The sequence below is a fragment of the Monocercomonoides exilis genome (assembly GCF_001643675.1).
Source record: "Monocercomonoides exilis strain PA203 chromosome Unknown scaffold89-33873, whole genome shotgun sequence".
Taxonomy (NCBI): Eukaryota; Preaxostyla; order Oxymonadida; family Polymastigidae; genus Monocercomonoides; species Monocercomonoides exilis.
In genome coordinates, this window is record NW_027150634.1 from 150 (window position 1) to 13,709 (window position 13,560).

Below are 13,560 nucleotides of genomic sequence, written 5' to 3' on the forward strand. Positions count from 1 at the left end.
ATCGTTTATATCGATTACAACACCTTTGAATTAATTAATTGAATAAAAACAATTTTTATTATTTGAATCTTTATTTATTAATTAATTTTCATGAAAAAATAAATTATTTTTGATCAACTTTTCGTTAAAATTTCAAGTTTTTTTCTAATTCTCATAGTCCCGCTCCAATTCTGTTCATTTCAATCGTTGAATGACTTTTCCTTGATTTCTTGCAATTCTAACTTTTTTGAATGCACTTCATATGTGTCATTTTCAGACTTCTCATCTTTCGTAACGTATTTAGAAACAGCTGTTCTCCACGCTTTTTCTTCAATAATCTTGTTTCTTCCTTGTTTGTTTTTCATCAACTCCAAACACCATATCAACTTTCATCCTTTTCCTGAACAATCTCCTCACTCCCTTAGTTGCAAATCTATCACTCACTCCTCCATCCCATTCATCTGCGAATTTGATATTATGGAAAACTTCAGGATTCAGAAGGGCTTTCTCCACAACTTCACCTCCTTCAGCTTCTGGGTTGCCAACTCTGTTCGCAACAATAGCAGCAGATATAGCGTTCTTCGCATATCTCTGCTGAACTGCTGAATTGGGAACCCATCCCACCACTGCAGCAGTTTACATACAAGTAGAATCTCAGTCATGCGCATTCAAACCAGTTGCAAGAAGTGCTGAACACTTGAATCCACTTCTTAACGAATGAAAGGAGAATAAATTGCTTGGATACCCAGTGCTCCTAGCCCTCATTCTTAATCTCAATGACATCGAATCCCGTCGAATGTTCCATATCCTCCTCTCCTTCTGCACCTCATCCAAAACTCAATTATCTCTTTGATGCAGATCCAAATTGAAGCACCTTTTAAAATGCTCATTCAACCAAAACAACGGAATAGTATTCGATTTTTCTTCCAATTTCCCTTCCAATGAGATATCATGATTCCATCGATGATTGTCTTTGGTTACTCTGAATTTAATTTTCAATACTTTCGTATCTTTCCCTGCTGCATCAACAAGAACTCCAATGTCAGATAACAGAACGTTAGACATCGTGATCGCTCAAGCACCTGTCATAACTGCAACAAGCCATAGAGATGCTTCTTTTTTTGTCTGGATGAAGATTGCTCGTATGATCAATTATCCTTTCAACATCCAATAAAAGGCACGGTTCCTTGCCTGTTCCATTCGGCTTCACTCCTTTATCAACGCGTCCTTCCTTTATAACAAGAGATATCGCATCCCTCACGTCTTCTGACAACCTCTGTCCAGTAATTTCCATATTTATACGCTTCAAACTTAATGCGAAAACATTATCCACCGTATCTCGAGTATAAATTCTGCTTCTGTAGTCGAAACGCAAAAATGAAGTGACGTTCTTATCGTCCAACGGAATAGCTTCATTTCCTTTAATTTCGCAAAATGCTTCATAAACTTTTAGAACCCATTCATGTCTTTTGAGGGTTGATTCGTAGGAAATAGCACTTAGCTCATTAAATACATAAAGTTCTTCAGCCGACAAGGATTTGATCTTCCTCATTGTATCTCATTCATTCACAGCACGATTAACTATCGGTGTGAGTGCTGGACTAGAAATCTTTTCACAACCTTCAGATGTTATTTGTTTCGTTTCTTCATACAAGTTTGACACTCTTGAATAGTCAAACAAACTGTATCTTACATGCTTCAATTCCAAAACAAGGAGCTTTAAAGATTCAATTTGAATGAATATTCATTCTCTTCATCATGACCGTCAGATAGCTGCATTGAATCCTTTTGTTTTTCCTTCTCCAGTTTGTCTCAAAGATTCATCTATCCCCATTTCTTGCACAATGGCTTTCATTTCTGAGTTTAAATCTGGATCAAATGGCTTCTTAAACATCTAATTTTGAATCCTCTTTGGAGAAGGAACTACGATACACTCAATTGAACCCACAAATTACTCACAATCCATTCCTTCGAAACGAAGAAATCCTCTTATGCACTCGACATTCATTGGAAATGGACGGAAATACAGAGTTTCATCGTAAGTAAAATAAATTCTGATTTCCTGTGTGTGCTTTTTTAAAGTCGATGAAGAATAGTGACGAGGTTCCACCATATATTGATGAATTTTTTCGATTTGAATCCCATTTAAACCTCTTTCTAGAAAAGCAGGACGCATTTTGACTCTGCTGAGTGATATGTTTTGTTCCTCCAGTTCTTTTGATATGTTGATAAAATTTTATGTCTCATTTTCTTTCTTTTTTTTTTTTAAAAAAAATTCATCTTTTTGTTTTAAATCTTCAGTTTTTTTCATTTCATTTTTAAAAAACAAAGAATTCCTTGAGATAATTGATATTTTTTTTTCTCAGAAAAAATGAACAAGTTTCGTAATATTTGCGTGTGATGCGTGATAAAACAAAAATCTTTTGGCATGTGATTTCCGAATCCACATCATCATCATCCAAATATTTTCGACTATTCATTTTTTTATCTTCTTCTTTTTCTTCTTCACTTTCATCTTCCACTTTTCTTCGTTTGAGTCCGCATTCTTAAATGAATCCTTTTCTCTCTTCCTTCTTTGTGCTTTCATTTTCGCTTTCTTCTTCGCTGCTCGTTCCTTCTTCCATTTCTGAGACAAAGACTGAATGGTCATTGTCAACACGTTTAACTTTTGTCGACAATTCTCCTAGCCACGCTTCCTTTACTATTTTATTGGTATCCTGAATCGTGGCATGAGGGATCATGTCATATTCGCCATCTGCATCGTCATATATAATTTCATACGATTCTTTCACTTTATGTAAATGAAAACAAAAAGGAAAAGAAGATTAATTATTTATAAAGATAAAAAAAAAAGTTTTCATTTTTCATCTTCATAGCTATTCATAACTGACCTTATTAACATTTCTTACTCGTCAGTTTGGTTAGATATGCAATCTTCTTCTTCCTGCATATATTTATTTATTTATTTTTTTAACAGAATTCCCTCATTTCATTTTTAGATCAGTTATTGTTAATTTTTGGAAAAACAGAATTGAAAAATAACAAAGTTAAAAATTGAGTATTCTTTTATTTTGATTTGTCAAAATTTTTATGAAAAGTTCCTTTTGTTTCATTTTCAAATCAAATTAAAATTTTATTTTTCTATCACATTTCTGTTCACACTCACGAAACTTAACTAAAATGGAAATATAAACATTGTTGAAATATTGTTTTCATAACATCGAAATCAAGTGATTGGGAAAAGAAAATTGATTGAAATATGAAATTTTTATTCTATTTGAAAATTAAACAAAAGGAACTTTTAATTAATCACATTTTCCATAATATGGAAAATGTGATTAATGAAGACAACTATATTGAATCTGATGAAGATTTTGGAGCAGGAGATTGGGCAAGCGCTTTTGAATATGAGCCTTAGATATTTTTCTTATTTGAATAATATCATTTTAATATGTTTTTTCATATTTTCTAAGCTTTTTTAAAAACAATTCTGTCACGTTTTCAATAAAAATTCAAAAATTTGTTTTCAATCAATAAAATTTTTTTAAAGAAATTACACCACCAAAACATTTCAGCAATTTTAAATACTCAAAAATATATCTATAATATAAATAACATTATAAAATAATTATTCAAATTTGAACGCTCTAAGACATCCGTATTATGCTTGTTTGCGCGCAAATAAGTGTGTGTTTGTAAATTGAAGAAGAAAAAGAGAGCCCATAACAATATATCTGGAGTATTTGAAGCGGGCTTATCTTGGACAGAGTGCATCAGGGATGCTGCAGGCAGGGCAGAAGGAGTGCGCAGCGGAACGGCGGGAGGCGGCGTGGGTCGGGGAGAAAGACGAAGCAGTGAGCACGATTCAAGCGCTTGCTGAGCATTCTTTGGCTCACGCCGGTCTGTGTGGATTCCGCCATTTTCTTTTGTGGTGCGGGACGCGTCCGGGAAAGCAAACACCGCCACGCTCGGGTGTCTGAACCGGTGCACGTGCAGGGTGGGGAGAGGGGAGTTTTGCATTCACCTTTCATTTGTCATCACGCGGCTGTGCCGGGTGCCGTGCTTCAACCCCTGTCGTGGCAGCGGGGTTCACAGGGGCGAGCTGGCAGCGGTGGTGGACGGGTATTTGGCGCAGAAGATGCAGCCGGTAGGCAGTTTGGGGCGAGGAGAAAAGGAGGAATTGGGAGAGGTGCAGCAGCAGGCGCTGAGCGAAACGACTGTGTGCATCCTGTGCCAGCAGCGGCTTGAGCGGAGGCAGCGGCTGAGCTTCTGCCGGTATGGGTGCGGGCTGAGTGTCCATTGGGGGTGCATTTTGTTGTGGCAGTGCTTCCACAAAGGGGCAGGGCTTGCTGTGTGCTGCCCGTACTGCGGGGCAGCGTGGGATCCGTATGAGAAGAAGGCAGCGCGGGGTGGGCCGTCGCCGTTTGTGCATGGAAACACGAGGTGCAGTGTGTGCGGGATGGCGCCGATCAAAGGGCCGGAGCTGAGGTGCAGTGTGTGCCGGGGTTTGGGATGTGTGTGCCGTGCTTCAAAAGCGGGGCGCACGGGCAGCACACGCTTTTGTGCCGGGACTGGGCAGAGGGCGAGGCGCGGGTGATTGAGGCAGCGAAAGGGAAGGGGAGAGGGGCAGGGCCGGAGCGGGCATTTCCGCTGACAGCAGAGCTGATTTCGAAGGTGTTTGACTATGTGCATCCGCCGCCGTCGGACGAGACGCAGGCGCCGTCGTCAGACACGCGAGCTTTGCCAAGCGGGGTGCGGACGAGTGCATGCTGTGCCGGCAGGCGCTCTTGGGGAAAGGGGGAGCGGGAGGGGAAAGCAGAGGAAGCGGGAAGGAAGGGGCATCGCTGCGGCAGCTGGCGTGCGGCCATGTGTTCCACTCGGAGTGCATTGACCGGAGGCTGATGGTGCGGGACGAATGCCCGATGGACCACGAAGCAGCGATCGAATACAGCCATCTTGGAGAGAGCAGCAGCCGAAGCGCAAGTGATGGTGGGGGCAGGGAAAGGGAAGGGCGCAGGCGCAGCTGATTGGAGCAAAGGAGGAGGAGGAGGAGAAGAAGAAGGGATGAGCGAGCAGCAACAGGCAGTGTTTGTGCAGCATCCGCAATCGAGAGGATGGGGCAGCAGCAGTCTGCCTCGGATAATCCCTGGGGTTCATCAATGTCTCTGGCAGGCACGTCATCAGCGCTGCAGGAGGCATCTGAAGGCGAGTGGAGCGGCGTGTGGGATGGTGGAAGGGGAGGCACTTTGGTGGACCCAGCACTGCTTTTGGCGGACTCGGTGCCTTCTTCGCCATCTTCGTCGCCTTCGACGTCGCCTTCTCTTTCATCTTTGTTCTCGCACTCTTTTGAGCTGTTTCCGCCATCGTCTGCACTTGCCCTGCGCGACCCATTTCTGGCACGGCGGGATGTGTTTGGGCGAGGGGTGAGGCAGGGTGTGTGCGTGAAGCAGGCACCGAAAGGGAAGGTGGCAAAGGGATGGACGCTGAGCAGGCAGGCGGGAGAAGAGGCTGGAAGGCGCAGGAGCGGAGAGAGAGATGGGAGCAAAGGCCGAAGCAGGAGCCGAAGCAGGAGCCGAAGCAGGAGCAGGAGCAGAGAAAAGAGGAGGAAAGGAAGGAAGGGGGCAGGTGTTGGATATGAATCAAAAGGGAAAGCAGAGGAAAGGAAGGGAAGCGCAGAAAAGAGGTGGGGCAATACGCGTGGTGGCACAGGATCGTGTGGAAAGGGGAGATTTGGAGGTGCACAGAACAGAATGGGAGGAGTGGCACGAGAAGAAAAGAAAGGATTGGAAGGGGAAATGGAGGAGACAGCAGGGGAAAGGGGAGAGCTGGCAAGAGATGGTGGAAAAGTGGATGAAAGAGAAGAGGGAGGAGGAGATGGAAGAGGAGAAGGAGGAGGAGGAGGAAGGAGAGAAATGAAAGAGGAAGAGGAGGAGGAAGAAGAGGAAAAAGGAGCAGGGCATGGAGTGGGGAGAGAAAAGAAGGATCAGGAGAGGCACTCAGAGAGCAGAAAGGGGGAAGAGAAGAAGAGGAAGAAGAAACAGAAGCAAAAGCAGAAGCAGAAGAAGAGGTTTGAAGAGGTTGGGATTGAAAGCAGGGCATTTGGAAAAGCAAAGCAGCAAGGAATTGGGCTTTTGTTGCGAGGCAGGCTGATTGAAGGGCAGGGGAAAGGAGAGGCAGGAGACTGGAAGGGAGGAGCAGGGAAGTGGAGCAGCAGGAGTCAGGCTCGGGGTCAAAGAGGAGCAGCCATTTCTCCGTTTGGCAATGGGAAAGACGAGCCGAGGAGCACAGTGCCTGCTGTGCGGTTGCTGAGCACTCCGAGGAGCACAAGACTGGGGTGCTCAGGGTGGAGCCCTGCACCGACAGCGAAACAGGGTGTTGGGGCGTTGAAGGGCTTGCCGAGCGGTATTGATGGAGTGGGTGGATCAGGGAGAACTGAAAGAGGGGTTGAAAGGAGGGGGTTGAAAGAGCAAAAGGCAGGGACGGTGGTGGAGGAGAGGGAGCTGGGCAGGGCGAAGACGGACAGGGGAAAGGGGGATGTCAGGAAGCTGAGCAGCATGCAGACAGAAATGTCTCCGGCGATTATTCGGGGATTGTTCCACTTTTTGTTGGGAAAGCAGCGAGGGGCGGGATGGGAAGGTGCGAGGGGAGAGGAAAGGGGAGAGCAGAAGGAAGGGAGAGGAAGAAGGGAGAAGGCTTTGAGGGAGGAGAGGAGAGAGAAAGCCAGCAGAAGAAAGAAAGAAGAAGAGATTGAAGAAGAGAATGAAGAGGAGATTGATGTGAATGTGGGAGAAGGAGATGGTTGGGGAGGAGGATGGAGAAAAGACAGGCAGAGCATAATTGTTGAAGCAGGAAAGTGTGAGCACAGAAAGGAGAGGAAAGAGGAAGGAGCATCGACAGCAGTGACAGCTGCTCCCTTTCCATTGCCGTTTGGAAAGTCGTCTGAGGAAGGATATCAGGAAGAAGCCCAGGCAGGCAAAAGGCGGGAGCTGGAGGCCTGCTTGGGTGGTTTGGGTGGATGTGGTGAGTCTGGAGGGAAGCGGCCAAAGGTGGAGAGGTGTTTGGGGCAGGATGAGGGAGAGTGGGGTTTTGAGGGGCAGCACGGCCAGATCCGGCAGGGCAGGACAGTGCAGTTGCATTGCGGCGGAGAGAGTGCATTTGTTGGAGGAAGCATGCAGCAGAGACAATGGCTGGGCGGTGCAGAGCAGAAGAGAGGGAAAGAGGCAGAAAGAGCATGGAAGCGGCCGAAATCGCAGGGGGATGCGGGTCTGTGGGAGGAAAGCGGGAGTGTGGCGATTGATGGGGTGGATGCAGAGCATGGCAAGGAGAGGCCAATGGGTGGGGTGGGAGAACGGTTGGGTGGAGGAGGCCGGCCGCTGCGGTGGCTTCGTGGCTTGCCCCGAAACAGGTCGGCACTGCCATGGTCGACGCCTTCCAGCTTGGCAGCCTTGAATTCCGCAGGTGCTGCTGTGGGTGAGCGTTCTTTGGTTTGTGCTCCATTGCATGACGCGCAAGCTGAGGCACCGCCGCATTTATTGCCCGACATCTCATCAGCACAGCATGGGCCTGTTGCTGGCAGGAAGGATGGGCGCAGGAGAATGGAAGTGCAAGTGGAGGAGTCGGGAGATGGGAGCTTCTGCTCCGGCACACAGACAGCACAGATGCCTCAGCGAAGAAGGGGAGGGTTGGGGAGCAGCATGCTGGCAGCATCAACTGGGCCAGGCGCGCCGGCCACAACTCCAGTGGAAGAAGTGGAGGATGGGATGGAGATGTTGTGGAAGGAGGAAGGAGGAGGGGACTTTTGGAGCGAAAGAAGGAAAAGGAGGGGAAAGAGGAAGGAGAGATTGGAAGAGGAGGAGGAGGAGAGAGAAAGATCTGAGGTATTGCCGTTGGGGCACAGAGAATGGAGCAAGGCAGACGATGGAGACTCGGTTGTTGTGGAAGAAAGCGATGGGAGAGAAGGGTGCTTGAGCGAGGGCGCGAGAGCAGGACTCGGATTGGCCAGGCTGAGTGGGGATGGGGCTGGCGAGTCGGAGAGTGTTCTGCCACTGATGCAGCACACGGTGCAGGGTGTGGATGCTGTGTTGCACAACGCTGGCGAAGCAATTGGAGCGGAAGCAGGAGCTGGATGTCTTGCCTCGTCTAACAATTCGCCAAAGGGGGAGCATGCTTCGAGCAGCTTTCAGCAGTCATCATTTGCTTCACTGGTGGAGAAAAGCGGCTCAGCTGCGGATGCAGGTGCATTTGGTGAGCAACATCTGTGCGTGACAGGCTGCGGTGAAGAGCGCGTTCTGGAAGTGGGAGCATTTGGAGAAGAGAGAGGAGGAGAAAGAGGAGGAGGAGAAGTAGAAGGGCAGAGCAGGGTGAGAGGAATGGGAGATAGAAAGGCAGCTTGTCCTGTGTCTGCTCTGGGCACAGCTGATCGGCAGAAGCGGGCGAAGCAGACGAAGCAAACCGGATCGCAGACACCTGGAAGAAAGGGGCCAAGCAGCTTGCACCTGCTTGCAGACGAGGTGTGCCGGGTTCCACCGCTCATTCAGATGCGCCAGCTTCTCCGCACCCCCTCGCACAGTCTTCTCAAAACGCTTTCTTCCCCTTCGCTTTCGCCTTCTTCGTCGTCGATACTGCCGCTGGCCAATGCACAGGGTGCTGGAGATCTGAGTGTTGTGGGCAGAATGGTTGGGTTGGAGCGAAGCAAGTGAGCATTTCGAATGTGTTTTTATTCTGTTTATATTTTTTTATTTTTGCATTTTTGCATTTGTATTTTTGTTGCAGGGCATCTGCCAAAACAAAAAGTGAAAAAAAAATGAAAAGAAAAGAAAAGAAATATCTGCATTTTTATGTTTTCTTTTCCTAAAATGCCTTCAAATCAAATGGGATTTCTGCAAATGCTAAAAACAAAAGCAAAGCATGGAAGGCAACTCAAAATTCTAATATGAAGACAGTTCAGAGAAACGCCTGCTGGCGCCACTCGACAAAGCACAGCACTTTCTCTGCTTGCGCGAAAAACACGACTTCTGAAATTCTCCCTTCTCTCCTCTTCCCTCTTTCAAATCACCCTTTTCTTTCTTCCCCAAAGTCCTCTTCTCCTCCTCCTCCTCCTCCTTCTTCTTCTTCTCTTCCTCCTCCTCCTCCATCATCAATGCCCTGTCTGCTCCTGCTGCTTCCGCTCCCAACCCATGGAGAGCTCAAATCCACCCCGCCTTCCCCTCTGCTCTGCTTTTCTTCTGTCGCTCCCTCTTCCCTCATCTCTTCCATTTCCTTCTCCTTCTCCTTCCTCTCGCCTCCCGGGTGTTCTGCCCCAAGCAGCGCCGGTGCTGCTGCCAGCGACGAACCCCGCCATCCGCCGCCTTCGCATACCGCCTCTCCATCTGCACCCCCGCCGCCTCCACCACACCCCAAACACCACTGCCACCCCCACCACACACGCCCCGCACACAATCGGCACCAGCACAAACGCCACATCACCTGCTCCCCGCTGCCTGCTGCGCCCTGTGCTTCATTGCTGCTTGTGCCATTTGTGCTGTTCGTGCTGTTCGTGCTGTTGCCCACACACTTGTTCCGCGCCAGCTGCTGTTCTGCTGCCGCCTCTTCCTCGCTCTCCGGCACAAAGCACAGCGGACTCTTCACACTCGGAATCCGGCTGCACAACCCTCGCGAGTTCTCGTAATACCCCGACTCGCACCCCGCCGACACGCACCCTGTCTCGCAGAACTCCCCCGTCGCCTCGTCCACCCCGCGCCCCAGCACCCGGTGCGCCTCCCTTCTGCTCTCGTATCTCTCGCACACCGAAGTCGATTGTGCCGTCAACGATGAAAATGAAGTGGATGAAGTGGATGAATTGAGTTGCGTGAAGTGTGCTTGATGTGCTGCCTCTCCTCCTCCTCCTCCTCTGCCGCTGCCTCTGCCTCTGCCAAGCCGCCCGGCTGCGCATTCTGCTGTCTCTCGCACCTCCCACCTCGCCAGCCGCTCCATCCCCTGCCCCACCCCCACCGCCACCCGCAGCCGCTCCTCCACCTCCATCGCCAAAGGCGTCACTGAACACAGCACCACCACATCCGCCCCACACACCTTCAGCTCCAGCGACTCTGCCTCTTCCCCAACCCCAAAGCTCAGCGTGTCCTCCATCCCCACGACACCGTCTGCCCCTCCCGCAGCAGCCTCGCCGGCAGCATCCCCTCCGCGTTCTCCCCATACTTCGCTGCTGCAAGCGCCCGCACCTCCTCCTCGTCCACCGCTCCCCCTCCGCTGAACGACCCCACATCCACATCCCCCTCTGCATCTGTCGGGTCTGCCCCTATCACCGCCACCTTCGCCAGGTGCCGCTCCGCAATGTGCTTCACAAACTGCCCACATACCCCTCCGCAAAGCCCGTCGCTCACCACCATCACATGCTCCGCATCAAACAGCCTCTCCCCGCCCCACTCCACCGACGCCGCCCACTTCCCAAACAGGTCGCTCTCCTCCCTGTTCAGCGCATACACCCGCGTCCACACACGCTCCCGCCGCACCGCCCCGTCTCCACTCCTCCTCCCGCACCTCCTCCTCGCTCAGCCACTTCTCTTTCTTCTTCTGCGTCTCATACTCCACCGCCTCCACCCCGCCGTCTCCTGCCAGCCCCTCTGCCACAAGCATGTTCCCCATGCTCTTCACAAACCTCTCCCGCCCATACAGCGGATACTCCCCCGGAAACAGCACATGCAGCAGCCCCCGCCCCAGCCCTGCTGACCCCCCCGTGTTCCCGCGCACATCCACCACAACACGCACCTTCCCTGCCTCTCCTTCCCTTTTCTCCCCCTTCTCCCCCTTCTCCCCTTCCTCCCGCAGCCACCGCAGAGTCTCAAACACACTCGCCACAAACTGCTTCTCGTCTTCAGGGCTGAACGAGTCCACATTCAACACCCCAATCCGCTCCGATTCAACATAATATGCGCTGAACGCCTCGCTCTCATACAGCACTGTCACATCCTCCTCTTCCGCCTCACTGCCTCCACCTGCTGCATTTTCCCCTCTTTTCCACACCAATCCAATGCCATCTCTCTGCTCCCCAACGCTCCTCCTCTTGCCTCCTGCTCCTGCCTCTCGCCCTTCACCTGAAATGTTCAGTAGCGCATGCTCGTTGCCTCCTCGCCTGATCCTCAGCCGGGGCAGTCGCTGCTTCGTCACCCTGTATTTCCCGTTGCTCCCTGTTCCCCAGCCTCCGCTCCTCCGCTCCTTGATGACAAGCGCTGATCCTCCGCCTTCCCCAAACTGCGTGGTGTTCAGATGGTTCTGCGCTCTTCCCCCTGTGTTGCCGCAGTCCCGCAGTGCTGCTGTGCCCAAACGCCTGCGCCCCACGCTTCCCTGCTCCAAAAGCACTTTCTCGGAAAACCGCACGTTCGCTGCTGCGTTAGTCGCTCCCCGGCCTCTGTGGCCCTGCTGAGCCTGACTCCTCGTGAAGTTCAGCCTGCCAAACGCATGCCCCATCAGCGTCTGCCGCGTGATCTCCCGCAGCTTCCTCTGCTGCCTCCGCTCGCTTTCCCCAACAACTGCCCTTGCAGCCCCCGCTCTCCCCCTGCCCCTGTGCTGCGCACCCCAATTCGACAAGGCTGCTGCCTGCTTGCTGCCTCCGCCCTGCGTGTCTGTCCCGTTCGCACTCTCCTTCAGCGGGCACAGCCGCGTGATGTCGTAGATGTCCGCCCCCGACATCCCGTACATCATCCAGCTCGTCTCCCGCACCGCCCCCTCCCCGTCCACATACCGCACCCGGATCGTGTCCGACTCCGGCCTCCTGAACAGCCCCGCCAGCCGATACGAGAAATACATCTGCAGCGCTGCATTCACCCGCGCTGCCCGGCTCCGCGACATCATCACGTTCTCGTCTGCCCACCGCGCGATCGTCTCCCACGGCTCCTCCGCCCTGTACCCTGCCCCGTCGTACGAGATGTTCACAACCGCGCAGTCCCGGATGTCCTCCACCAGCCCCCGATACAGGCACGCCTCAAACAGCGACTCCATCGCCCCCGGCACCGCATACACCGCCCGCGGCTGCCCCGTCTCCTCCTCATACGCAATCTCAAACGAGTACGGGCTGAAGTACCCGTAGTAGTTGTAGCACGGCATCGTGTACATCGTGTGCGGATCCTTCAGCCGCGACAGCGCTGCCCCAACATCCATGTGCTTCTTGTACCCGCTCCGGTACTGCACCTCCCCGATCCGCTCCAGCTCCCCCACCACGTCGAACGACAGCCCGCTGTACGGCGCCGGCAGCGCCAGCACCCGGTCCCGCAGCGCATATCCCTCCAGATACTTCTTCACCGTCTCCACCAGCTCCCCGAGCTCCTCCACCTGCACACAGCACAGCGCGCCGCAAACATCCATTTTGGTGCATCAGACAGCAGACACACTTCCCGCTGAACAGCCACAAACCAAAAACTCAAAAAAATAGAACACAAACCGGATAGTTGTCCAGGCACTCCGCCAGGTACGACGCCGCCACAAACTCTGTCGCATTGATGTCGCAGTAGCGGCACTGCACTGCGGCTGCCAGCCACACCAACGCCAAATACATCCTGCTGCAGAAAATTCTCTTTGCTGAATCGCTTGATATATTTTTATGGGCAAGTGACGCAAAAAATGAAGAAAATATTTGAATAATAATTTTGTTGAAGTGCAAATCTCCCTTGCCACACTTTTCAATTTTCCTTCCATTTTTCTGCACCATGTAATTGTGCAGGCCTTGTTTTTGTTTTCGATTGTGAATAACTTCACAATAAAGAAAAATAAAATAAAGCATGTTTGGAGAAATAGGAGGTCCGCATGCAGCAGAGATGAGCCATTGGTGCACTGCTTTGTGCGACCAAGCACTGCAGCTGCATCGACAGAAGCTTGCTCTTCGCCCCCAAGTTCGCCTTTTCTCATCATCCTCTGATAATCAAAAGAAAAACCACACACACCCCCCACGACAATCCATCAGCATCCGTCCTTCCGGGCATCTCCATTTTTTTGGTGTCTTTGGCCGCGATTCTCTCATGGCTGCAAGTTGCACAACAAGACTGTTTCTCATTAGCCCTTTCTTCTGCATACCTTTCCCGATTTCCCCAATCGCAAAATCAACTGCTATCATCGCGCTTCCCGTGCACAAAACCTCTCGCAAAAGCCAGAACACTCCTGCTGCAAACATGCTCCTTCCCTCCCTTTGCTTGTGGTGCGGCTGCTCAATGCTCCCAAACCGCCTCTCGCACATCATCCACAAGATGACAAAGCCTTCAAAACACCTCCAAACAGTCACCAGCCATCCCCATGCAATATTCATATGTCTCTCTCTCTCCCTTGTGCATTTCACATTCTTCTTCTTCTTCTTCCATCCCTCCCTTCTCGATGCTTCTTCCAGTTCCTGTGCTGCCTTCCCAGCAGATTCCCAGTTTCACCAAAAACCTCTCCTCCGCATCCCTTCTCTTCGTGCAGCCTCATCATCACAAACGCATTCTCCCTGACCGATGGACAAATCCCATCACGCTCAGATGCCCCTGCTGGCACTTCAGCATTTCGGCCTCATCCTCCATCTGTCTTCCTTTTGTCTTCACACTGCTCATGGAAACGAAC

The 13,560-nt window shown here is 50.9% G+C and overlaps 5 protein-coding genes across 5 annotated transcripts; 2 read left to right on the forward strand and 3 right to left on the reverse strand.

Annotated features, from left to right (window-relative positions):
* Positions 1–309: 309 nt before the first annotated feature.
* MONOS_16432c2 (uncharacterized protein) lies at positions 310–744 on the reverse strand (the record flags this gene model as incomplete). Its single annotated transcript, XM_067869339.1, has 2 exons — positions 310–605; positions 654–744. The coding sequence occupies 2 exons, from the start codon at positions 742–744 to the stop codon at positions 310–312; spliced, it is 387 nt and encodes a 128-aa protein (XP_067718550.1).
* Positions 745–3,758: 3,014 nt separating this feature from the next.
* Positions 3,759–5,006, forward strand: MONOS_18476 (uncharacterized protein; the record flags this gene model as incomplete). The annotated part of the gene is made up of 4 exons (XM_067871500.1): positions 3,759–3,879; positions 3,933–4,401; positions 4,455–4,655; positions 4,709–5,006. The coding sequence occupies 4 exons, from the start codon at positions 3,759–3,761 to the stop codon at positions 5,004–5,006; spliced, it is 1,089 nt and encodes a 362-aa protein (XP_067718551.1).
* Positions 5,007–5,093: 87 nt separating this feature from the next.
* On the forward strand, positions 5,094–8,803 carry MONOS_18477 (uncharacterized protein; the record flags this gene model as incomplete). The annotated part of the gene is made up of 1 exon (XM_067871501.1): positions 5,094–8,803. The coding sequence occupies one exon, from the start codon at positions 5,094–5,096 to the stop codon at positions 8,676–8,678; it is 3,585 nt and encodes a 1,194-aa protein (XP_067718552.1). The 3' UTR covers positions 8,679–8,803.
* Positions 8,804–9,014: 211 nt separating this feature from the next.
* On the reverse strand, positions 9,015–10,332 carry MONOS_18478 (uncharacterized protein; the record flags this gene model as incomplete). Its single annotated transcript, XM_067871502.1, has 1 exon — positions 9,015–10,332. The coding sequence occupies one exon, from the start codon at positions 10,330–10,332 to the stop codon at positions 9,031–9,033; it is 1,302 nt and encodes a 433-aa protein (XP_067718553.1). The 3' UTR covers positions 9,015–9,030.
* A 45-nt stretch (positions 10,333–10,377) lies between these two features.
* On the reverse strand, positions 10,378–13,550 carry MONOS_18479 (uncharacterized protein; the record flags this gene model as incomplete). Its single annotated transcript, XM_067871503.1, has 5 exons — positions 10,378–12,303; positions 12,413–12,527; positions 12,912–13,074; positions 13,241–13,360; positions 13,439–13,550. The coding sequence occupies 5 exons, from the start codon at positions 13,548–13,550 to the stop codon at positions 10,378–10,380; spliced, it is 2,436 nt and encodes an 811-aa protein (XP_067718554.1).
* Between the last annotated feature and the right edge of the window lie 10 nt (positions 13,551–13,560).